This window comes from Thamnophis sirtalis, unplaced genomic scaffold (genome assembly GCF_051295495.1).
Source record: "Thamnophis sirtalis isolate CommonGarterSnake01/CBP01778 unplaced genomic scaffold, rThaSir2_p1.2 scaffold_2, whole genome shotgun sequence".
Classification (NCBI taxonomy): Eukaryota; Metazoa; Chordata; class Lepidosauria; order Squamata; family Natricidae; genus Thamnophis; species Thamnophis sirtalis.
The window spans coordinates 69,375,003-69,401,114 of NW_028261382.1; the positions used below are offsets into that span (position 1 = coordinate 69,375,003).

Consider the following 26,112-nt stretch of genomic DNA (forward strand, 5'->3'; position numbering starts at 1 on the left):
TAACTGATCATTTTAGTACTCCAAGACCCTAAGATGGAACCTTGTGCTACCTCACTACTCATTGGGTACAGTTTGTTAGCCAGTTACAAATTCATCTGGTGGTGATGATGTCTATCCCATATCTTTCTAGTTTTCCAAGAAGTAGGTTGTGATCTACTTTGTCTAATGCCTTGTTCAAGTCCACAGCATTTTGCTAGTCTACTAATTTAGTCACTTTGTCAAAGAATGAAATAAGATTGGTGTCACCTGAACTTGACAGCAACCATCTTTCTGTTACTCAGTTGCCACCAGGGACGTGCAGTCACTAGAGGCAGGGGAGGCGTGGCCTCACCAGTCATGTGGAAAAGGAAAGAATTTTAAAGAATTTTTAAAAAAATAATTAAAGCCAAGGTAGTTGCTGCCAGATTCCAAGTCACAGTGGCTTGGAGTCTGCTTAGTGTTAACTATAGGAGGAGGCGAGAGAACTATGGGCCTCCTGTGCATAATCAATTTTTCATCCTTTAAGAGTTATGCAAGGGTTAAAAAGCAAAAAATTTCATATGCAAAGGAGGCACGTGTTCTCTCGTCTCCTGTAGAGGGCATTTTTAGAGACTTTTTAGAGTTCTCTGGGAGCAACTAGCTCTGACTCAGAGCTCTGGCAAAAGCAGAGTTGAAACCCTCTCTGAAACAGCTGGAAAAGGTCCGTGTGTGGGGAGTGGGAGGAATTCAAAAAGTTTGATTGCATGCAGAACCATGTTGCCTTTTCAAACACACACACACACACACACACACACACACACACACACACACACAAACACACACAGAGAGCTGGATAAAAGTATATAAGCCCAGCTTCACTGATTACAAGTTTGAAAAGGCAACAGCTCCTTGCAATCAAAGGCTCAGATCGGAAGGCAGCAGGGGAAGGGGGGGGGGGTATGGCAGAGGAGCTGCTTTCAAGCCTTTGGAAAATATATCCAATCCAACTTCTGTGTTTGTGTTTGTTTGAGAGTGAGTGAGTGAGTGAGAGAGGAATCCAACTTCTCTGTGTGCGTGTGTCTGTTTGAGAGAGGGGGGAGGGAGGGAGAGAGGGAGGAAGGAGGGGGAGGAATGAAGAAAAAGAATGATGGAAAACTTATTTTGCAAGGTGGGAAAATGCTGTCACTTTAAATCAGAACTGAGCATGCCTGGCTGTGGAATTCTGGGAGTTGAAGTCCACAAGTCTAAAAAAATGGCTGCCTCACCAGCCATAAAGCTCACCGCACATCACTGGTTGCCACATAGAATGGGAAGGGGGAAGGAGGTTGGAATGCCTTACTAGACAACAGAGAGCTTTCTAGTTACAACCAAGATAATCTCTACTGGCAACACATAAGGTTGGAGAAGGAATGCTTGGAGAGCCCATCAATTAGCTCAACTGGCCAACGTGACCTGTGACACTTGGGGTTGGGGTTATTTCCTATTTTAATTATACTGAAACCATGGGAAAGATTTAGAATTTTTTTTAAGCTGTACTGATGTGATGTACTCAATAAAGAAGATGGTTAAGAAGGATCCTAGACTTAGAGTTCTGATTGGCTTGGGTTCATTAATCAGAACTCTGACAATTACGATATTTTTCAGAGTATAAGACCCACTAAGGTTTTGCAGAGGCAAATTTTAAAAAAAGTTTTTGCACTTTGCAAATCTGACAAAAATGGTCGGTTTTTTTTGCAAAAATGGCCCAGTTTTCTTTTTTTAAAAAAGGGCACGAATAGCCCTTAGGAGGCTTATAGAGTGATCCGGGAGGGGGGGCAAATTGAGCAAAAGACGGTCTGTTTTTCACAAAAATGGACCCGTTTTTGTCAAAAAAAGGGCATGGATAGCTATTAGGAGGCTTATAGAGTATTCCTGGGGGCTGGGGGGTCATTTCTGCCCTCCCCAGCCCCCAGGAGCTCTCTGAAAGCCTCCTAAAAGCTATACACAGCCATTTTGGTGAAGGGGGTGGGGTTTTGGGAGGCAAAAATGCTGTATTCAGTGTATAAGACGCGCCCAGATTTTCAGCCTCTTTTTTGAGGGAAAAAGGTCTGTCTTATACTCCAAAAATATGGTAGTTTGGCATGATCTGTTTTTAACAAGCCCATGCTAGCTACTAGTTATAACTTTATTTGTCTCTAGATGTTCACAGATCTATTTTTTTATTATTACTTTTCCAGTATCTTCCCAGATATTGATGTTAGGCTGATTGGTCTGTAGTTTCCTGGATCTGTTCCCTCTCACTTTTTTTGAAGATGGGAACCACAGTTCTTTTCCAATTCTCTGGCAGTTCCCTGGTGTGCCAGGACTTTTAAAAGATATGATACAATGGTTTTGAGGAACATCTGTCAGCTCCTTCAGAACCCTGGAATGTAATCCTTCATGTCCCGGAGATTTATACTAATCAAAGTCAGACATGTGTTTGTTTATCATTTTCTTGCTTATTTTAATTGTATTTCTAGTCTGTATTTTACTGTTACATTTTTGATACATTGGGCTAAAGTTTCTTTTTGCATGAAGACTGATGCAAAGAATGAGTTAAGTATCTCTACTTTCTCTCTAATGCGTGTTACCTCCTTGCCATCTTTTCTCTTCAGTGGGCCGACTGTTTTCTTGACTTTTCCTCTATATTTCTTCAGTCTATATAAAGAAAACATTCTCAATGTTGACAATTTTGAGTGTATTGGACTTGGACTGGAATTGAGTTACTGTTCCTTTTTTTACATTTTTATTTTGCTGTTAACATATTCCAAGTTGCTCAGAAATAAAATGTTAGTAAAACCCTTTAGTATGTTATTTGTCTAAGGTTAAATACTTTAATCATAAAGCTTAAAGATAGAAGGGATGGAAGGAAATAATTTCAAGTAGCAACTCTTTAGCAGCCATTTTTACACATTAACTAGGTTGGTTTAATTTAATTTGATTGAGATTTGAGTAGAGCCATGAGTTGCTTTTCCAACAGGTGAAAAACAATAAGGAAAACATTGTGCAGGAAAAGCATTTGAGCTTGAGCAGAAATGAAGCCAGTAAGCAGTGGCAACCTGGCAACATGTTGGGAGAGATCTATAAATGCTCAGCAAGAAGTGGAAGACACCTCAATGCCATGAAGGATGGGGGTTACAAGATGGTTGGCTGTACTTTAATCTGTGTTCAGATTAAAATGAAGAGTAACACTTACGGAGGGGTGGAGCACCTGAGCTTACCAGGAGCCAAAACTGCTGGGAGCTGAAATATTCGTCTTGGCAACATTGCCCTTCGTGATGCCCATACCCTTTTAAATCTTCCTCGGCAGATGTAGCTCAGAAACTTGAGTACACTGAATGGTCCTCACTGAAATTTTTCCCGAGAACAGCAAGTTTCTTTCCCAAAGATGATCTGCTGAATTCCTCTGTGATCTCTACTGCAGATTTGCCTTTTGTCTCTGGAAGGAATAAGTAGAAGAATATCCCAGAGCCAGAGAGCACGGTGGCAAAGAGAAGGAAGCAAAAGGGACCCAGACTTTCCTGGAATGGACACAATAAACAGCAACAGTCTTATTAGTGTCTGGAGTCATTGAACAAATTACCTCTTTTATCTCCATCATTCCCAAACTTCAAGCTGGAATTGCAGTCTAGTGGAGAAGAAACAGAAACTGCATCTAGAGAAAACTACAAGGATCTCTGGGTCATTAAAAGAGGATGGAGAAAAGGGTGCATCAGAGGAGACTGACTTTCATTTTCCTTCACCTTGGACCTGCAACTTCCTGCAAGCTTCCCCAATGGCTTTTTCCTTGCAAGCTTACCTTGCAAGCAAAGTCAAGGGGGGAACCAGCATGCATGGGAGGGAGGAAAGGATGAAGGATTATTTTTGATGCTCCCATCCAGCTTCCCACAAGGAAAGTCAATGGGAAAGCTGGCAGGAAGCCAGAAGTTGCTCCTGCTTCCCCTGCTTTCTTGTCCACTCATAGTTCTGCTGTTTCTTTACCTAGGTAGGAAATATCTCTGAAATGATGACCCAATAGAGCAGTGGGTCTCAACCTTCCTAATGCCATGACCCTTTAATACAGTTCTTCATGTTGTGATGACCCCCAACCATAAAATTATTTTCTGTTTTTCCTATTTTTTTGAAAATATGTGTTTTCTGATGGTCTTAGGCGACCCCTGTGAAAGGGTCATTTGACCCTCAAAGGGGTCCCGACCCACAGGTTGAGAACCACTGCAATAGAGTATGTTGACATTTAAAAATATACAGAACATGGAATAAAATAGTTGGAAAGGACCTTGGCAGTCTTCTAGTCCAGCTCCCAGCTCCAGCAGGACACCGTGTACATTCTGGACAAATTGTTGTCCAATCTCTTCTTAAAAACCTCCAGTGTTGGTGCACATACATTTTCTGGAGGCAAGTCATTCCACTGGTTAAATGTTCTCACTTGTCAAGAAATTTCATTAGTTCTAAGTTGAATCTCTAATGATCTTCCACCGATTACTTCTGGTTCTGTCCCCAGATTCTTTGGAGAATAGGTCCTCCCCCCGCGCTCTCTTTGAGAGCCCCTCAAGAACTGGAAGACTGCTGTCATATTTTCATTTCATTTCATTTCATTTCATTAGTCTTGTATGCAGCCCACTCCCAGAGGACTCCGGGCGGCTCACAAGGGAAAGGGGATAAATTGACAAGACAACACTTTAAAAAAAGATGCAACATTCACAATTTCCATGTGGCTGGATGTTTCACAAGCCCCCCGGCCTGCTGGAGCAGCCAGGACTTGGTGGCTTTGCGGAAGGCCAGGAGGGTAGTAAGGGTCCGGATCTCCACGGGGAGGTCATTCCAGAGGGCTGGAGCTGCAACAGAGAAGGCTCTCCCCCGGGGAGTCGCCAGCCGACATTGGCTGGCAGATGGGATCCGGAGGAGACCTAACCTGTGAGATCTTATCGGTCTGAGGGAGGTAATCGGCAGGAGGCGGTCTCTCAGGTACCCAGGTCCGATGCCATGTAGGGCTTTATAGGTAGCGACCAGCACCTTGAAGCAGATTCAGAGACTAATGGGTAGCCAGTGCAGCTCGCGGAGGATAGGTGTGACGTGGGTGTACCTAGGTGCACCCACAATCGCTCGCGGCTGCATTCTGGACTAACTGAAGTCTTCGAACACTCTTCAAGGGCAGCCCCATGTAGAGCGCATTACAGTAGTCCAGTCTTGAGGTCACAAGGGCGTGAGTGACTGTCTGAAGGGCCTCCCGATCCAGGTAGGGTCGCAATTGGTGCACCAGGCGAACCTGGGCAAAGGTCCCCCTGGTCACAGCCAACAGATGGTGTTCTAAAGTCAGCTGAGGGTCCAGGAGGACTCCCAAATTGCAAACCCTCTCTGAGGGGCGTATAATTTCACCCCCCAGCCTGAGAGATGGAATAGTTGGCCAATCTTTGGGAGGGAACATCAGAAGCCACTCACCCCTAGTCCTTATTTTCATTAGATAGACATACCCAGTTCCTTCAGTCATTCATCATATGATTTAGCTTCCAGCTAAATAATAATAATTATTGTTCTGTATTGTTGGCATTATTGCTATTTCTAGCAACATCAGACACATTTAAGTGACTGCCCTGGGCTGGCTGAACAACCAAGATGGGACTTTATGTGGTGCAACTCCCTACCTGCAGCCCAACCCAGTGCCTGGAATTGTTCCCATTGTTGCCATGTGGAGGCAACTTGGGAGAGAAATGGAGGGCTGGGAAAAACTGACCTCAGCAAAAGGGAAAGCGATTCCGATAACAAAGAGGCCTGCCCAGTTTAGACAACCACCGATTGTGAACGCTGCTGCCCTGGCGGACTGGCTGAAAATTTCCATCATAATAGAGAATGTGGCTCCATCTAAGAGGGACAACATAGAGAAATATGTTCAAATGCAGAGAAACCCTTTTTAACCCAGGATGAGCAAGAATTCATTTATCTGGAGAACCATTAGCAGTGGCATGGTAATCCATAGCCTTCTTTGGGCCTATAAACAAAAACCACCAATAGTAACATCCAGAAATGAAAAAACCCTAATCATGATAATTCTATCAGATGCTAACTTTCATTTAGCTCAATTTAATGGAGTATTGGGGGCAAAGAGTGTCCATTGGCAGCCAAATCTTAATTGGGGTAATCTGCAAAATTAACTTTTACATCATTTGTATCAATCTAGGTCATTTCTATAATTGATATTTGCCTTATTTGCATCCATTTATGTCATTTTCTGCAATTGATGCAGATGACATTAAAAGTCTCTCTGAACCCAATGGACTGTCAACTGTCCAGTTGGCATCCCCCCCCCCAAAAGAAACTCCTGGGACATAATTTTATCAGGAGTGTAATACTTTATTGGAACACTACATTGGCACAAAAGAAGGGAAACCAGCTCTGGATTTCCCATGCAAATGCAAGCATAGTTATTTCCTTATGCCACCTCTGCAAAAGGCAGAAATTCAGCCCAATTATCTGGAAACTTTAGTTGGTTCAAAATGAAGCAGCTTGACCAGTTTTGCACAAGCCCAGATTTGTGCAGGTGTCACCTCTTTTGCAAGAGCTACATTGGGTACAGTTCAAGATGCTAGTTCTCACTTTAAAGCAGCTTGGGGACAGGTTATTCAAAGGACTGCCCCTTCCCAGTTATATCTAACCGATGCAGGTCTACCCAATGAGAATCCCATCTGACAGAGAAGTGCCTCTGGCAGGACCAAGAAAAAGAGCCTGATCCTTCCCTCAGAGATAAGGTTGCCCCAACTTGCTACTTTTCTGGAAGACCCAGAAAATGTTCTGTCTGCAGGTCTAGGGACCCCTGGGCTGATGTGAGCATATTTGTTGCTGCTGCTAAGGTGGGGGAGGGGGGATATGGGTTTATGTTGCAGATTTTTAATAGCTATAAGTGGCCTAGAGTCATTTGTGTGGGTTGGGTAACCATATAAATTTGTTTAATAAATGAATACATTAATAAACAAATAAATACATTAATAAACAAATTATAACAACTATTAAAAGTTACAGCACTATATGGCAATGGTGTATGTGTGAAAATCAATAGTTGTGCATCTTTATAGTTTTTACTGATCGCCATCAAGCAGCTCTATTTAGGGCAGAGGTGGAGAATTGGTTTTCCCCAGGGGCCACCTGAGAAACTAGGACTGCCCTGTGGTCCTAGGTTTCCCCCTTTGGTTTAAATTTTTTTGGTTTTAAATAATTTCTTAACCGCTCAGAATCACTGGGAGCTCATTTAATATCTCTCTCTCTCCCCCCCTCTCTCCCTCCCTCCCTCCCTCCCTCCCTCATTCTGCCTTTATTATTTTTAATAACTCAAGCCTGTGCATATACTTAATACCCATTGCAGAAAAGGTGGTAAAATTGGGTTGGTCACATGAGATACAAGCTGTGGGAACCACCACCCACTCTTAGAGGATGAAATATTTGGGGGGATATTAAAAAGAGGCAGAATATTATATTTCCCCCAAAGGAGAAATGGGGAAACATGTTCTTAAAGGCAGAAAGCAACCCCGGTATGTCTTAATAGTTCCAGCGAGCCTGAAGTATTTAGAGATGGATATTTTGTGCCCACTGGGCCGTCTTATTCACAAAGGAAACACTTTTGTGCCTCCAGCAATAGGATTAAAATTCTACACCCAAATTCTAAGAACAGGACTTTAGGACATAATAGGATTAAAACACCACCACCATTAGAATAGAAAAAACACAAAGCTCACTAAATTGCACAAACCCTAGGGGCAATTCAGATATTGCACAACCCCCAACAGCATCACAGAAACCTATAAAGATCCATCCACTCATTCAACCAAATTGTCAGCTGTCCCAGAACCACCAATAGCATAAGCTTTCTTAAGCAGACCCCATTTTATTCCCATCTTGGAACTGGACCTTCTTCCAAAAAACCATTTCTGTTCCACCAGTGGCACTTTATTCTTACTCAGGCCTGCCTTCCCCATTTTCTGCTTGGAGTCCCTCCGTTCCTGCCTTTATTTCTCTCCACCAATACTATTGCTTGGCAGGACCCTCCCCCTTCCACCCCCTCCATCAGGCCTCTTTCTCTTTCCACATTGCTACTCTGAAAGGACTTGTATACTCACTTGGTCCAACTCCAAAGAGGATGACAAGCAAGAAAATCAGGATGACACTGCAGAGAGACATCCAGGGGAGGCTTTTCTGGAGGTAGGAACAAGACAACAGGCAGTCTAGAAGTTTTGAAGACTGGAATGTGTAGCAGCCCCCACCCCCAACAAAGGGCTCTCTGGTCAATTCATCCTTCTCAGAAAATGGGATGTTTCATCAAGACTGAGGACCTTGCCTGGAAGAAGGTTCAAACGACTGAAGCTGTGCCTGCATTCCAACTACTGCTGCAGGAGTCCTCCTTCCTATCAGGAGCCCAGGTTGCTGTGTTCAGTCTCATCAAGAGACAGATTGGGAGATTTGGTCAAAATTCAGACCTGTGGATTTGGAAGGGCCATTAGGCCATCAAATCTGACACCCTATTCTGGGCAGGAATCCCAGGACAAACATCCCAGAGTGAGGAAGTGGTATGTGGGAAAGTCCTTGGGAGAAAGGAGAAGGGATGCTGCCTCCAGAAAGGTTACAGAAGAGAGCATGGTCCAGAATATTGAGTGGAGAAAGAGGCCCAGGAGGGACTGTCCTCAGAAAGTGTAATGGCAGGAGAACTCTTGTTAATGTAACCTTATAATAAAGTGGAGTTAGTTAATGTGTCTGTGTTTCCTATCTGGTCTATCTTGCAAGGTTGACAACAGCCAGCTTTCCCCCATAACCATGACTGTAAACTTTTCAATAAATACAGCAAGGAATGACTGAGAAAAGAGAGAAAAGGGGGGTTCTGAAATAGCCAAGTCAAAGCCTAGCTCTCAATTCCACTAAGATGCTGTGGGGTGATCATCTATAAAGCAGGGGAGCAATCTGCCTCCTGGGTTTATTTTGATGCAGACGATTTTAAAAGAGAAGGTACAATTGGGTTTTCTTTTTTGTTTAATAGAGAAACAAATTGAGTAATCTCCTGGATCTTTGCTTTTATACATGACAATGGCACTGAGATTTTTAAATGCCCGAAGGTGGAAGGACTTGTAAAAACATACAATGGAACAGAGGTGATATTCAGCAGATTCTGACCAGTTCTGGAGAACCGGTAGCGGAAATTTTGAGTAGTTCGGAGAGCCGGCAAATACCACCTCTGATTGGCCCTGCCCCCATCTATTCTCAGCCTCCCAAATCTCAGCTGATCAGGAGGGAATGGGGATTTTACAGTATCCTTCCCTTGCCATGCCCACTCAGCCATGCCCACAGAATCGGTAGTAAATTTCTTTGAATCCCACTACTGCAATGGAGGAATGGATGGTGAAACTGATGGAATTGGCAGAGATTGCAAAATTGACAGCCTTGATAAACTTTATTTCTGCTTGGAAGCCATCATGGGCCTTTTTGTGGAAACTGAAAGAAGATTTTAGGATTTGATCATTAGAATTCTATGGGACTATCAAAACAATGTAGACAAATATTCACCTTAGTGAAACTTTCATTTCCTACAGGAGATGAGGCTAACTAGGCTGCCTGCTTTGCCAAAACAAAGAATTTCCAGGCAAGCCTTTTCTTCTTACCTGCAGAGAAAGAGTCCCTGTGAGGAAAAAGAGCACCAAGGCCATCGACCCACAGCCTTTCCACAGCAACGGCCTCCTTCCATACTGTTCAATGGTAAATATCTGGAGAGGGGAAATAAGGGAAACACGGGCAGATTTCCAAGTATCTAAATTCAAATGATAGGTGTCAAGCAGAACCTTTATATTTAAATTCAAATGACACTTCAGTCCTTTTTTCCTTTTGGAGAATTCTGGACCAAGCTCCTCCGGTCTCTCAACTCCATGGAATTGCATGGTCAGAGAGATCCATCCAGACTGGGGTTTAGCCCAGGAGTGTGGACCTTTTCCTCCAAGGGGTCCAAGGGGAGCAGGCCCTGCTAGGATGTCCAGTATGAAAGGACCCAGGTTGACCATAAAGCTTTGCTGAACTTTGCAGGCAGTCAAAGTGGTCCTAGCTAGAGTTTGGGCTTGCTACCTTGTTCTCTAAGCAGAGATGCAGGCTGGGTTTCTGGGGAATCATGGAGGAGGGTGTGAGAAGAATAGTGACCAATGCAGAAGAAGATTCATAATGGCAACATAACATTGGGAGAGGAGTGAGGTTTTCAGAGTAAAATGAACTGTTTAGAAAGGTCTTACACAGATGAAAGATGAGAAGAGCTCAGAGAAGCCGATGCCCAGGGCGATGTAGGGGATAAGTCTCTCTTCTAAGCCTGCATTCTGAAGCACTTCAAAAGCATAGAAATAAACCTAAGTGGAAAAAAGAAGATGATAATAATTGCCAAGAAACAGTGAAGATCTGCCCCTGCCTCAGAAGCTCAGTGCTACGGTCCCTTGTGAAGGCCGGCCCCCCACCCCCAATCTGCTCACAAGTTTCTGCAGCTCAAACTCGCACACTGAAGGGGATCGGAGAGGATGGATGGGGGGAGCAGCTGAAGGGCAAATGTGCCAAATCTGGCCAGGCTTGTTAAGCAAGGCTGGTCCTTTCTCTACAGGGCACTGAAGTTATGCTACCCACCGAGGTGGCTGGTGGGCAAAAGACCCCTCACCTCCCAGACTGTCGCAAGATGGGAGATGGCTTAAAGAAGTGACATTTTCCCCTCTTGAAATCCTTGCAGGAAGAGGAGGAGACCTCAGGAGTGGGGGGGGGGGGAACAACTTTGTTAGCCCTGAGGCAGAACTGCTGTGGAATGGGATGACGTGTCATGGTTTACTTGCCACAGACAACTCATTTAAGGTGACCAGATTTTCAGATTGGTAAAGAGGGACACCTTTGACCGGGGCGGGGCGGGGGGGGGGGGGGCTTGATTAAAAATTTTATATGGAGCAACAAAAATTTTCATACAACGCAAAAATAGTATTGTAATATTTTTTTAATTTCATCATAACTACAATTTACAAATATAAATTGTAACTGTTGCCAAACATCAAAATTTTGATCGCGTGACCATGAGGATGCTGCAATGGTCACTAAGTGTGAAAATGGTCACTAAGTGTGAAAAATGGTCACCAGTCACTTTTTTCAATGACATTGTAACTTTGGTCACTAAATGAACTGTTTGAAAGCTAAGACTAGCTTGCATTATAATGCCTTATGCTAGCTTACATTTTCAAGAGAGAGAAGCTAAACTCCTTATTAGAATTGAAATAGAAATGAATAGAGTAGAGTAGAGTAGAGTAGAGTAGAGTAGAGTAGAGTAGAGTAGAGTAGAGTAGAGTAGAGTAGAGTAGTTTATTAGCCAAGTGTGATTGGACACACAAAAAATTTGTCTTTGGTGCATAGGCTCTCAATGTAATAAAAGAAAAAAATACATTCATCAAGTATAATAAGCTACAACACTTAGTGATAGTCATAGGTTACTAATAAGCAATCAAATTATACTAGGAAACAAATTATTGGATTTTTAAATTATTGGATTTTTTTTCAAAGAAACTCAGTATGTGCTTCCTGATTATTAAAAGTGCAAATTCAGTGTCAATGATTCCTGAATATTTAAAATATAGTCTAAGACAATTTAAAAAAAGAATCCAGAGAATAAAACTATTTTAAAAAATCCTATGCACAATAAATAAAATATTATTTTAAAATACATTAAAAAAATAAAAGAAAAAAACCTGGCTCACTTACCAGCAGGCAGGCACTCCAAGTCAATCCAGAATGATATAGATGATATTATCTGCGGACCACCAAAATTTTCTCACAGATAACCAGTGGTCCACCATGGACCACTGGTTGGGGACCACTGCTTTAAAGCAGAATCTGCAGAGGGGAAGCAGGGAGACGGTTCCTAAATAGAACGCCCCCTTTAAAAAAAGTAAGTTTTTTTTTAATGAATCAATGCAGTCAAGTTCATTTTATGGCATCATGCAAGCCTTGTCACATCTTATTATGCCATCTTCGCTAAATCTCTTTAGAAAGTCTACATGAATATAGTTTGTAAATCCCCCTATATTGCTCCTTTCCCATGACTCCTGATGGTGGCAGGTAGACTGCCCTTGCCCACAGAAGCTCAAGAGGAGAAAATTGGATAAAGCACACCTGAGCCATGCTGGATGAAAATTTAAATTTCTAACTTGCCTCTTTTTTTAGGGGGAGGGGGGGCTTCAAGGCTGCCCAGGAAGACCAGCAGAATAATAATTTTTAAAAAAGAGATAGACTTAATACGATAATTAGAGAAATGTGTAGAGAAATGTAAAGAATGAAGAGGGATGGAGGAGTTTTTAAGAGTCTGGGGCTGCAAAACGGGGGTTATTAATCTCTCTCTCTCTTTCTGTGTGTGTGTGTGTGTGTGTGTGTGTGTGCGCGTGCAGCTTTCATTCCTGCTCACTTCACACTGGATGCACAAAAAGAGCAGTCAAAATGTGTGTGTGTGTGTGTGTGTGTGTGTGTGTACGATTTTTACCAGCAACAAAAGGGGAATTGCTAGTAGAGTCTTTTATTTGCAGCTGTTAAGTGAGAGATCACAAGGTAGGAAAGGGATAGATTAAAAAAATAAGAGGGGATCATACGCCCCCACCCACCCACTCCCAACCCCATCCGACAGAAGGAGACCAGAGAAGAGCAGCGGAGAGAAGGAAATCTCCTCTATCCCCCCGCCTCTTCCAAATTATACACACAGACACTGCCCTCCCCATCCCGCAGCCCCAATTCCAGCCGCCCCAATTCAAGCTTCCAGATCTCTCTCTCTCTTTTTCCTCCACTCATCCCCCCCCCTCAACCAAACAGCTCCGCGAGCTGCACTGGCTACCGATCGGTCTCCGGATACGCTTCAAAGTGCTAGTCATAACTTATAAAGCCCTTCATGGTATTGGACCTGGGTACTTGAGAGACCGCCTGCTGCCAATTACCTCCCATAGACCCGTTAGATCGCACAGGGTCGGCCTCCTCCGGCTTCCGTCTACCAGCCAATGCCATCTGGCTACCACCCGGGGGAGGGCCTTCTCTGTAGCAGCTCCGGCCCTTTGGAATGAACTCCCCGCGGAGATTTGGACCCTCACCTCTCTCCAGGCCTTCCGGAAAGCCCTCAAAATCTGGCTGTGCCGGCAGGCCTGGGATTGATGAGTTCCCCTCCCCTCTCGACTTGTATGGCTGTATGACTCTTATGTATTTTAATTACGTGTATTGTGTTTGTGTCCCCTTTTCCCCTTCTGAGTTGTTCGCCGCCCTGAGTCCCTCCCGGAGAAGGGCGGCATACAAATAAACTAAATCTAATCTAATCTAATCTAATGAGCAAAGGAAATACAAGAAAAGCAACTTTAAATAAATAAATAAATAAATAAATAAATAAATAAATAAATAAATAAATAAATAAATGAAATCCAAGGCACGGGAGGAAAATCCCCCTTTCCCCTAATTCCCACTCCCCTCCCCCATCCCGCCTCCTGATCCATTTGGGGTGGATTTCTTTATTTGCAATAAATCCTGGGTTCCCCCCTATATTTAAAGGAAGGAAAATGACAGATCTTCTCCCCCCTCCCACCCACCCCTCACCAAAGGAGACCGGAGAAAAGCAATCAGATCGAAAGGAAGGGAGATATGATCAGAAGAGCAGGAGGGGAGGGAGGGCTGCGAGTAAGCCGAGTGGAGGGAGGAAAACCACTGCCCTCTAAAGGCCACATCGGAAACAACACTTCAGAGAAATAACATTTTTTTTAATGGCATCCTTTTTAAATCGGGACTTTTTGAACATGCAGCGGGACACGGGACAAATTTTGAAAAATCATGACTGTCTCGCCAAAAGCGGGACGTCGGGTCACCTTAAACTCATTGTTTGACAATTCAACACTTTTATTATTTAAAATAATTTAAAAATTATTTTAATTTTGGTCATTTACATTTCATTTTGTCAGTCCCTGTGTAGCCTTTCTTTAATGACCACCATTTTTCATAATAACCCTGCCCAAATGGCACCGCGGACAGAGCCTTGGTAAAATGCTCTCTGAAAGTTTTCCTATTTTTTATCATTCTCTGTAAGTCACTACAGATTTCATACTCAAGAGACCAACTACTAAGCATCAAGCAATGTTTCTTCTCTGATGAACATCTTTCTGTGACATCCCTCCTCTCTTTACAAATTCAGAAGAGTTTCTAACACAGGGGAATTATAAATAGACTAAGAAAAAGTGGGATAAAAACCCCTCTCCCCTCATTCTTTCTGACTATACTTAACCGCATTGATGCCACAGAACTGCACAGTAACAATGACAGCCACTAGGATGCTCAGCTGCTGGCGAAGTGATGCATCGTGGAACAGCTCTCCTGGCCAAAGCACTTTGCTCCTTTGCCCTCCTGGGACCATTTCTTTCTTCAGCTCCTCAAGCTCTTCCTTGTGATCCCCTTGACCCCACAGCTGGTGCATTGCTGGGGAAGAGAAAAGATGCAGGTTACAAAGATTAGCCAAGTCAGCAGCACCCTTTCCCCACAGCCAGAAAGGCCCTATAGGCCACGAGAGCCCCAGAGTAGCAGTTGGGGCTCTAAGGGAAGGCAGCTGCCCCGACCTCTAAGCAGTCACTAGGAAAGGAGCCCACTTGGACGGAGGAAGCTGCCCCCTGGCTTGGTCCTGTAGCTCCGTGTCCCCCCCCCCCTGCAACTTTATGATTTGGGGCTGAGGAATTCTGAAAGTTGAAATCCACAGATCTTTTGGGTTGCTGAAGTTGAGATCCCCTGCCCTAGCTCACAGCTTGCTAAGGATTGGGCTAGTTGGATAGAAAAACAGAAATGTCTGAATTGCCTGATTCTCTGTCAGGTTGGCAATGGAGCTTCCAAACTTATGACACTGGGAGATTTCACCTGCCTTCCCTAGCTGTGGCAACCATGGCCTTAGTAGAGGACAGAGGTTCAGTTTGTTTTTTGTCTTGAGCCAGTGGCAATGTGATCTGGAGATATTAATATCTATCTCTTGTCATGATTAGATCACTCTTTGATGGTTTTGTAGTTCTCCACAGCTGATGTAGGACCTTGGAAACATTCCTTTGGTCCACTTTGGGTACCTCATGGACCATGCTGGTCCTTTCAAAAGGACCTTAGGATTGTTCTTGAGGGTCTTGTACTATGAATGAGGCCTTAGTTACTGCTTGGAATGATGGTGGACAACAGCACCCTTGTACCAGGTTATTCCTGGGTGGCCCCTCCTGTTCATAGATCTTGTTTTGCATCCTGGCTTTTAGAAAAATTCCAGGAATTGAAGCATCCAAAAAGGCTCCACAAGGAGTGCATAAAATAGAGAAAACATATGTAAGAACCTCTCTTAAGGATGACCTTGTGGCAGCAAGAACACCAATCACCACAATTTTTCTGTTCTTATGACAGCCACAGATTACAGGCCAGCAACTCTGTTCAATATGATCCAGGTGAGTGAAGGCCCAATAGGAGGATTGTTTAAGGATTATGTCCCATGACTTCCCTCTCATATTACATTGATCAGAATTCTGCCAAGTACCCCCCATATATATTTAGTCAAATAAGCCACTCTTATTGCCTTTCCCTTTAACCTTCACACAATAGCCTTATGGCACAGCACATTCTCGACCCTTCAAAAGAAGCACTAGATAATGACAATGAGGAAGATGACGACAATGATGCAAAGATTGGCAGGGAAGCTGAAGTCCCTACCATCTCCAACTCCTCCTTAATCCTGGCCAGTCAAAGGTTTGGAAAACACATTTGCCAAGACCATCTCTACTTTGGTCATTCTGAGGTGAGACCAATTTTTTAAAGGACAACTTACCTTTCAGGCAGCCTTCCTCATCTCCCTCCTGGATTAAGAGATAAGAAGGAGACTCAGGGAAGAAGGGCAGGAGGAGCAGCTGGAGGAATGCTGCCACACCAGGAAAGGCCAACAGCAGAGGCCAGGATGAATCAGTTCCCAGGAGTTCCCTGGAGAGTAGGAGAATGGAGGTTGGAGGTGGAGGAACAGCCCCCTCCCTCTTTTCTCATCCTGCTCCTTCTGTACCTGAGTCCCAAGATTTGGCCCCAGCATTTCCCCAGAGACCAAAAGAATCCTGAGGTAGCATTTGCAAGTCCTCGCCACTTCTTGGGGGAAATTTCTCCAGCGTACTGACAATGAATGGCCTGGCAGAGGCCTAGAAGGAAAGGAAGGGGAAAGGAAGGACAGACAGAAACCAATGAAATTTGAAATAACCACACAGCCCCAGGGGCAGAATTGTTTGCTGGCTTATGCAGATGACAAGAGCTGCATCAAATCACTGGGGCACCTGGAGGTTTTTCAGTGGAGAGTCCAGAGAATATTCATGTCACAAGTTATAACAACTTTTAACTTTAACTTTTAACCTTTTCTGATACAGGCTCCTTTGTTGCAGCAATCATTAGCCAATTGCCCAGTTTATCAGAGAGGGATCTTGTAGACCTTGTGGACAATCATTTATTGCAGTGTGTGCTAGCAGCCAAAAAAGCTAATGCAATCCTTGGCTGCTTAAACAGAGGGATGGAGTCAAGATTACATGAAATATTAGTACCACTTCATAAAACCTTAGTAAGATCACATTTGGAATACTGCATCCAGCTTTAGTCATCACATTATTAAAAAAATGTTGTGACTTTGGAAAGAAAGCAAAGAAGAGCAACTAAGATGATTTAGGGTCGGAGACTAAAATATGAAGAACAGGAATTGGGTATGTCTAGTCTAGAGAGAAGGACTGGGGAGGGAGAAATGATAGAATCTTCCAGTATTTGAGGGGCTGCCAAAAAAAGAGAGGGGAGTGGAGTCAAACTATTAGCCAAAGCACCAGAATGCAACACAGGAAACAATGGGTGAAAACTAATCAAGGAGGGAAGCAACCTAGAACTAAGGAGAAATTTCCTGTTGGTGAGAACAAGCAATCAGTTAAATGGCTTGCCTTCAGAAGTTGTGGTTTCTCCATAATTGGAGGCTTTTAAGAAGAAACTGGACACCCACTTGTCAGAAAAGTTATAGGATCACCTGCTTGAGCAGGGGGTTGGACTAGAAGACCACCCTTCCAGCTCTATTATTCTGAAAGTTGGAAGGGCCGAAGAGCCCTGGTGGATGCAACCAATGGCCCTCTTCTTCCAAAGGCTGAACAGTTAGTTGTCCCTATGACAATCAGTGGATGTGGGCACAGCAAAAGTCCTGGGGTTCCATGGCAGGTTGGCTGGCGTGTAGCAGGAGACTGATTTGAGTCCCTGGGCTTTCTTCAGGGAATATAAAAAGCCACATTAAAGCCCAGTCTTCTAAGGTTTCTTACCAGAACTTATCCCGTAACCAAATCGTCCAAGCAGAACCATTTCAAAGCACTTGGCTCTCTTGCTGCAGATCATGACTATGGTCGTCAGGATAACTAGGAGGTCTGTGCTCAGCTGGCATTTCTTTCTGTGTCCATGGGCCAAGAAAAAGTGTAGGAGAGAAAGTAACACATTAGCTGGCTCACTGCCTTGGGCTGCCTTGCCTGCAAGCCTGTTTTGTAGGGCTGGCTTCATCCACTGCATCCACAAATCACAAGTGTGGGAAAACAATAGCAATAGCAATTAGACTTATATACCACTTCATAGGGCTTTCAGCCCTCTCTAAGCGGTTTACAGAGTCAGCATATTGCCCCCAACAATCCGGGTCCTCATTTTACCCACTTCGGAAGGATGGAAGGCTGAGTCAACCCTGAGCTGGTGAGATTTGAACAGCTGAACTGCTGAACTGCAGTCAGCTGAAGTAGCCTGCAGTGCTGCATTTAACCACTGCGCCACCTCAGCTCTAAACAAGACTTAAGAGTGAATCAGGGTGATTTTCTAAAACAGAGGCAGCATCTTCGATGCCAGCAGGGCCAATGATGAACACAAACAGTTCAGGAAACATCCCTTTTAAAATCCCTTTTGCATTTACATTTTGAATAAGCCCATTGATTTCCTTCATTTATTAGACCAAAATAAAGTTTATAAAACAACTGAAGCCTTGCAGCTGTTTTGTGGCCCTCCTGCTGGATTTTGGCTCTCCTGTTTTCTCTGGACCAGCATCCCAATGGTTTCTTTTGCAACTGAGGGATTCATTTGTTTCTCAGCTCTGCCCCAAGGAGGCTGCCAGGATTCTGGCATCCATTGGGCACACCTACTTCCCATATTTCACAGTCAGGAATCCACTGCAGAGACATCCCAGTAGGCCTCCTACTCCATAGACAGACACAGCAAATGACCACAGGAAGATCAGCATCTTTTCATTGAGGGGGGCTCCAGTGCGCTCCAGCCAGGATTCATTCATGAACCTCTTGATGTACTGAGAACAGAGGGAAGAAGAGATGCCAGCCAAAAGTGTGATGATGATGATTCTCCAGACTAAATTACTGTTGAAATTCCTCAGCAATACAGGAAACTTTTTGCTCCCCTCCCCCTCCCCCTCAAAGCTGTGGCTGGCTGCATTGCACATCTGCACATCCTATGATGTGAAAGTGTCTGAGCAAGCCTAGTATAAAACTAAGGCATGCAGATGAAGTGAGCCTAATTCCCGCAATGGCAGGAGATGAGTAGGACTAAATGGTCCATCTAGTATTTTTAAGCAACACAGATCCATAGTTACAGATAATATTAAAAAAGCGACAGTACCATCTGTAGTTTGAAAAGGAATTTGTAGCATTTCAGTCTGAGGCTCCAAACTCAAGAAATTATCAACCTTGAGGCTGGAGAGTTGGCCTGACTATTGGGCTCTTGAAGCAATGAAGCAGTAGGCCTGCCTGCCTCCTGGGGTTGTGTGGGCTCCATCAATTTGTTCAGGGAGGCAGAATAGAATACAGAATAACAGAGTTGAAAGAGACTTTGGAGGTCTCTTTCAACCCCATTTTAGCATGAGATCCTATACCATTTCAGACAGATGATTGTCCAATTTCTTCTTAACAGCCTCCAATGATGGAGCAACCAAAACCTCTGGAAGCAAACTGTTCCACTGATTGTTGTCAGCTGGATTAGAAAGGCCCCTTCCTGAAAAAGGAGGAGCTGACGTCGCAATGACACAACCTGCGATCTCAAAGTTTCCAGATCACAGTCGCTACTTTTGCTGCTGGACGATCCGTATGGACCTAAACCATCCCGCAGAGATAGTGATCGGGAAGAATATGTCTTGCTGATCTCAGGGATCTTGCAAAATCCCTGATTGATCCAAGAGAAGCTCTTCTAGCTGGCGACAAAAGCGCAGCCACAAGCTGATGAAGTTGGGACAGCTCCGGAATGGAAGGAAATGGAAAGAGAAAGTGTGTACAGCTGGTGAGGAAATTTTACTGTTTTAAAAGAGACTGCCCAAAAAACCCTTAAAGCTAAATTAAATTTGAGAACAGAAGAAATAAGCGGTGAAACTAAGTTACATTGGATTGCATTGGACAGTGTGTTATCAATCACGTCGGTCATGTCAATCACGTCGGGGTCACCAGATGTGAAGTAACCATCCTCTGCTACCAAATGTGATGTTCCCGTGGGTCGTCCGTGAGGCCAATGTTGAGAAAAGACAGGACACGATCTTTCTCGGGATGGAGCGACCCAGATGAGAACCTGAGAGCCCCTTTTATTGGGACAGGACAAAGGCAGGAGGAGCAATAGCATGTGATAGAAAACAGCCTGTAACAGTACAATTTCTAATCTACTGCTTCAGGAAAGTTCTTTCTATATATGGTCAAATCCTGGTCAGGATCCTGGTCAGGATGTTTTGTTATGGACTATCAGGATGTTATGTTCTGCACTATCAGGATATCAGGATGTTATGGAGTTCTAGGAGTTTGTTTTCTCCTGTGTGATTCAGCGTGGCTCTGCAGGCCCTAGTATGAACTGGGCCATGGAGGACACACACCTACACAAGGAACTATATTACAACAATCTTTCTTTTTAAATGCTATTTTATGGATGGAATTTGTGCAAAGCTTTTTAAAGTGAACGGATTAGTTTTTCATCTACTACTTTTTTATTTTTGTAATCTATGGATTGAAAGCCTTTTTAAAATTTCTATATGAGTGTTTTCCTTTTTTCTATTTTGCCTTATTTAAAAATTTTACTTCTCTTAAACCTGGAATACAAAAAAGATACAAAAGGAATACAAAGAGGCTTGTAACATTAGAGGGAAAGGAAGCAACACTGCCACTTGGAGGCTGGAGGTTTGAGCCTTGGAAACATTGTACTTTCACTTCACTCTTTGATCATTTCGACTTTGTGCTTTAAGACCTTGCAGCTTGTTTACAGAGAGTGATAAGAAGAGCATGGAGTGTTTATACAGGTGTTCTTTTGAACATTATTGCCAGCTGGAGAAAAGTGAAAACAAGGTCTTATTGTGAGAGATTATAAATGAATTTATGGTTAATTTAATAGAAAGCTTTGAAAGCCAGAGTGGCAGTGTTTACCAGTTGAAAGAATGGCACAATATCAACATCAAAAGGAAACTTTAATGTTGCAAGAGATAATGTTTGGAATTCAAAAACCACTAGAAGTATCAGAGAGAATTGAGAAGAAACTGGAAAACATAGAGCATATAACAGCAAAATATGATGGAGAATCTCAATTGGAAAAAGTGAAGGCTAGAGTCCTAAAAATGGAAGAGAAAAACGAGCAGAAAGACAAGAAATTTATTGACATCTACAGTGAGTGGAGTGTGGTTGGAAATGGAGAGAATGGAATATGGAAAGGAGAGCTAGATGGCCAGGAACTCTACCCCAGATGGCAAGAAGAAAAAAGAAAAGAATTGATGGATTTAAGGAGAGAAATCTTATCAGAAGCACTGTTGATGACCAAAGATATGCTGATTAAAGAAAAAGATGGAGGGTATCGAGATTATATAAGAGATGCAATAAGCAATGAGCTGCGAAGAGAAGTCCACACAAATATTATCAAGGAAATAATCAGAAGATTAATTCCACAAATGGCAAAAGACATAAGATTGCATTATTACTAGAAAAATACAGGTTGATATATGAAAGCTTATAATAAAAAATTAGTTAAATTTAGTTAAATTTAGAGCATTATGTAAAAAATGAAATGATAATCGATATGGTTAAATAACTAATTGACAATGATAATAATGTATGGTTTGATAAGAATTAATTGGATATGAATGGTAAATGGTGACTATGAAAGGAAGATTAGAAATTTTGTTATGACATAAAAGCTAATAATAAAAAATTAAATTAAATCTAGTTAAACTTTGAGTATTAGATCAAAAAATGTTATGATAATGGACATAGTCAAATAAATGATTGATAATGATAATGATAATAATGTATAAATATATATGTGTGTGTGTGTGTGTATGCGTGTGTGTGTGTGTGTATTGGCTTAATAAAAGGAAATCGAATATAAATTGTAAACAGGGATTTGGAAAGGAGGACCAGAAACTTGGTTACTAAATATTTTTGATTTTTATTTAGAATCGGTTATAAGCATTTAATGTTATTGGATGATATTGGAAATAGCTAACAAAATACCATTATGTGGTTATGTCTTAAACTTTGGAATATTCTATGCAAAAGGACATTAAAACAATTATAGTCAAATGAAAATTGAGGTATGATGATAGTAATATCTATAAATATATTTGATTTAAAATATATGATTTGATATGAATTATAGGTGATGACTGTGGAAGAGATGCACAAAAGCTTTTTGTAACCAATTGACACACTTTCTATAGTATGTAAAGAAAGAAAGTGTTGTGTTTGTTTGTGTATGTAAAAATAAAAATTTTCAAAGAAAGGAGAAAAGAAAGGTCCCTTCCAATCCTAAGATTCTATGCCTTTGTTCTAGGATCAGGCAACCCTTATTGCAAGGTGACTTCCCTTGAGGTGCTTCTGAATTGTTCCTTCTTAATTTGCTTCAATTCCAACCACTACTAGACCTGAAGCTCCAGATTAGTGCTTTGGGTCAAAGTCTTGGTCAAGTCTCTCTAGCCATATCTGGCTAACTGTCCAAATAGACATGCCTGTCTGTCTTTGCTTAGGCTCCCTGGCATTGGGCACCTTCTTGTAAGAGAGGGACTCCAGAGCCCGTGTTTCTCTGCCAAGGAAGACGTTTGAGGGAAGGGTGTGCTTCCAGATGAATTTATGAATGCTTCCAAAGAATATTTTTCTTTGCAGCTGTGCTGCTTCAGATCTATACACAGGTTTCAGAATACAGGAGTAGTCATCTTTAATTTGCTCTCCTCTAGGACTTTTCCTGCTTCCTTTTTACTTATAGAACAGAAAAAACTGGAAGGTGAACACTATTATGCCTAGCAACAGGTAAATTGGCCTCATTCTTATGCCCTGCTTTTTGTAACACAAAGATATAGTCTAATCACTCCCAGGAGGGGTTCACAATATATGGCCTCCATCTCATCCAACTAAAACAGTCTTCTCCCAACCAAAGTCTTGCCATATGGCTGGTGATGGTACAGAGGACAAAGTTTAACTGCTTAAGTCTGTTGCTGGACATTTTGGCTTGCTTGGGAGAGAGATGGGACACTTATCTTCTGCAGCCTATATTGTAGTTGCTGCTGTTATTGTTGCCTTTAACCAGGAATATCTCAATTGTCATGTGGTTGGCTAGGAAGTGCCCTGAGTGATGTTGGAACCTGTCTGAGTCCCAGCCTTATGGGCAAGTGGGTCTTTTAGTTTGCTTCCTTTGGATGGGCACAGATCCTCGTGTCCATTTGGGCTTGGCTGCAAGAGAGACAGGGCATCTGGCTTGCACAGAGCAGGCCTATCAGCCCAAAATGTATTTATGAATTTATTTAGTCAAAGCACTAGTGCTATTGGAGGAGATTGATTGAGTCATGTGGGAAATAAATAAATAAAATTCTGGCTTGCAGCTGAAGTGATTGGGATCCATGCAAGTTCTGGGCTGATCAACACATATTGTTTGCAAAATAAAAATGGCAAAGAAAGTGTTCTGGCTGAGCAGTCAGTGGAACTTCATGGAGGAGCCAAATGAAGTAGGAGGGAGCCACTGATCCAATTGGCAGATGAGCTTCTCAGGGCAAAAAACAAAGATTAAAAATCCTCTGGCTGATTTAGATAACCCATAATGGGCAGTAGGGAAGCTGAGCTTTGGCGGCAAGACAGCTTGTGTTTGCATGCTTTTCTGCCAGATCATGCTGGAAAAATGCATGCTACCAGCCATGAGGAAGAGCCCAAGAGGCCCTGCTTGAAGCATGTAAGGCTCAGGACTGGCTCCATCCTAGAGTTAAGGAAAGGGTAGTTTGTGGAAATAAATTCAAAGGGAAGAAAGAGAATTGTCTTAAATAGCAGTGGGGTTGGAGGCACACATATGGTGGCCTTCTGAACCCTAACTCTACCAACTGAAAGTATCTCTTACCACAGAGGGATAATTGATCACAGAAATCTGATAGCCAACGATAAGGTTCCCACCAATCCCAAGGACAAAGATCATTTGAAAGAACTTCTGGTAATGACCCTGTAGAGAGAGCAAAACATGAATGAGAACTAAAACAAAAGTTGTCCCTAGTCAGACTCTTTCAGAAGGTTTTCTGATCTTGGGAAACCCTAAAAATATGTTGTGGATGGGTGGGGTAGGGAGAAAACATGAAGGGACTCTGGGCTAGAGAATCCCAATCCTGTGATTAGTAGAAAACATGTTCAGAAGTTGCTTAGAATTGCTTTCCATGAGAGGAACCATGATGGGTCATTAAATATAATATAATTAATAATCATAATATTTAATATCATAGTGATGATGGATAATTAAAGAGTGATCCAACCTAGAACTAAGGAGAAATTTCATGACAGTGAGAACAATTAATCAGTGAGCAACTTCCCTCTAGAAGCTTTGGGTGCCCCATCACTGGAGTACCCAAAGACTGCTTCAGTGTCAAAAAGACTGTCCAGCCATTTGCCCGAAATGGTATAAGATCTTCCCTGGGAAGATATTGGACTGGAAGAGCTCCAAAGTCCCCTCCAATTCTGTGTTCTATGTTGTATGGATTTTGATGATTATGATTATAGCTTACAATTATTTTTGAGGTAAATGATTGAGCAGCAGGAAGGGTCTACAAGAGAGAAGAAGGGTAAGTGTAGCAATGTAGAGTAGGTCCATAGGACAAGAGAACCAAGTAGGATGGTGGGCATATCTCTTAGAACCAACCAAACAAATACGAGGCCATCCACCACATGCTGGGCAAAGCCATAAAGCCTCACAGGAACATGCCATCCTGGCCTTGGAGCAGTTGACCCAGAGGTGGACTGTAGGGCTGCACAGGATGGACCAGTAAGCCTTTGTACTCCATGTGCCTCAGCTGCAGACTGCCACATTTACTGTCTGCCTACTCACCAGATTGGAGAAAAACCCCTGCATCATCCTGTAATTCCTCTTCACCAAAGAGCTTTGAGTGAGGAAAGTCAGCTGATTTTCATTCTGTTGAGCTACAGAAACCATGACAGCAGAGTGATCATTAACCTTGCCTGTTTCTGTTCTTCTTGCTCATTGGGTAAGATGAAATTGTTGGATAATCCATCCATTAATATATGCAGAATAAAAGAGTGGAATGCTTGATGGCAGAAAGTTAAAACTCGTTTAGGCATGAAATCCAAACCTACCAGCCAACCCTCATCCTTGCAAGGCTAGCTATACTTTTTGGTTCTAATTTGTTGGAAGTCCAAACCTCATTTGATTCCTTGCCACTACCTGTCATTACCTACTGACTGCCACTACAGTCATTACCTATTGATCTTTAGGGGACAGCTGACGAGGGGATTTTCATTGTGCTCCTTCTGTGTCTCCCAATGTCACTTTCCTTCTGAGACACGTGAATGGACACATAATCAAGGACTCTCCTCATGGGAGGATGGGCTGGCCAAATCTTATTATACATTTCCTATAAACAAATCTGCTTCCTTTTCTAGTTATAAAATCCACTCACTAATCCTTGTCAGTTTGGTTCAGGAAGGCTCACAGCTCCAAGATACTCTCCTGCCTGAATGTAAAATATGGATTCCAGTTCACGTGAAGATCAGAGCTGTCCTGAATAACAGAATCACAGAATTGTTGAGTTGGAACATACCATAAAGAGCATCTAGTCCAAACTTCTGCAGTATGCAGGAAAACCCTTTAAACCAGGGGTCCCCAACCCCAGGTCATGACCCACTAGTGGGCCATGCTGGACAAGTAGCGGATGAGCATGCACATGGACGTTTAGCTCCATTTGCGTAGCGATGGGTTCTCATGCTCACATGTGCCCACCATTTGCAGAAATGGAGCTGTGTGCACTCTTGTGCATGCTTACCACTCACACAGATCCATCTCATCCACCCCCAACACCTGGTCGCCAAACTGGTAACGTTGGGTGCCACTGTTTTAAACTATACATGAAAAATGGCATCTTCTTAAATGTTTCCAGAGATGGAAAATTCACAACCTCCCAGAGAAGGCTGTTTCACTGTTGTATATTACTATCAGGAGTGTTTCTCTTATATTTAAGTTGAATTTAAGTAACTTTGCAAAAGGCCAGAGAAAATCCTTTATGGCCATCATATTGAATTTTTGCATGCTATTTCTGCAAAAGGGAGCAAATCAGACCAATTTTCTTGTTGCTAATTGATGTAACACCCGAGGTACTGCTTCAACACTCAGTTAGTCTGAGGGGGATGTGAGGAGCTGAGTTCTTCTGTAGTTCCTAATAATTTTAGGAACTCTTCCCAGAATTGGAAAGTCAACTGTACCCTTTGGTTGGAGGTTATCATTATCATCAGCCATATGTAGGCGATAGATGCATTGTGAGGATCATGCAGATGGGATCTTGAGACATACCACAAAATGTACCTGTTCTGAGAATAGATTGGTGGTGATCCAAATTACAGTGTGTACTGAGCTTTTCAGTAGTAGAGTCCATGAATATCTCCTTCCAGGGTGCTGTAGAACTAGCAACTGGTTGCAATAGTCCAGGGCTGTCAAACTTGCAACCCATGGGCCAAATGTGTCACATGCTAGCCATGCCCATGCCTGTTTTAGCTAATGGGAAAAAGTAGTGATACATCATGTGTTGTTGCTGTGACGATGTGAGTTTGACACCCCTGCAATAGTCCTTGCTGCTTTCTGGCATGC

General features: G+C 42.8%; 1 protein-coding gene across 2 annotated transcripts; it reads right to left on the bottom strand.

Moving 5' to 3' along the window:
- Positions 1-1,437: 1,437 nt before the first annotated feature.
- LOC106548565 (solute carrier family 2, facilitated glucose transporter member 11) lies at positions 1,438-24,634 on the bottom strand. 2 transcript variants are annotated; one of them, XM_014065956.2, is made up of 12 exons: positions 24,343-24,559; positions 23,371-23,469; positions 18,165-18,325; positions 17,310-17,434; positions 16,040-16,169; positions 15,815-15,963; positions 14,258-14,448; positions 10,227-10,337; positions 9,612-9,713; positions 8,082-8,157; positions 5,708-5,835; positions 1,438-3,497 (listed from the first exon to the last, which is right to left on the bottom strand). In XM_014065956.2, exons 1-12 carry the CDS (start codon positions 24,445-24,447, stop codon positions 3,294-3,296), a joined length of 1,581 nt encoding a protein of 526 aa, XP_013921431.1. In that variant the 5' UTR covers positions 24,448-24,559; the 3' UTR covers positions 1,438-3,293. The 2 variants fall into 2 exon arrangements, with proteins under 2 accessions (XP_013921431.1, XP_013921432.1); XM_014065957.2 differs by lacking the exon at positions 5,708-5,835 and having other exon boundaries at positions 24,343-24,634.
- Positions 24,635-26,112: the final 1,478 nt, after the last annotated feature.

What these genes read in the sequence shown, in the direction of transcription:
- LOC106548565 (XM_014065956.2), bottom strand. Translation starts at nt 24,447, where the DNA reads ATGGTTTCTGTAGCTCAACAGAATGAAAATCAGCTGACTTTCCTCACT. An exon ending in AGTTCTGTGGCATCAATGCG is followed by an intron (nt 10,338 to 14,257) that starts GTTAAGTATAGT and finishes TTTTCCACTTAG; the next exon opens with GTTTATTTCTATGCTTTTGA. An exon ending in TCTTCTCATCTTTCATCTGT is followed by an intron (nt 9,714 to 10,226) that starts GTAAGACCTTTC and finishes TCCCCTCTCCAG; the next exon opens with ATATTTACCATTGAACAGTA.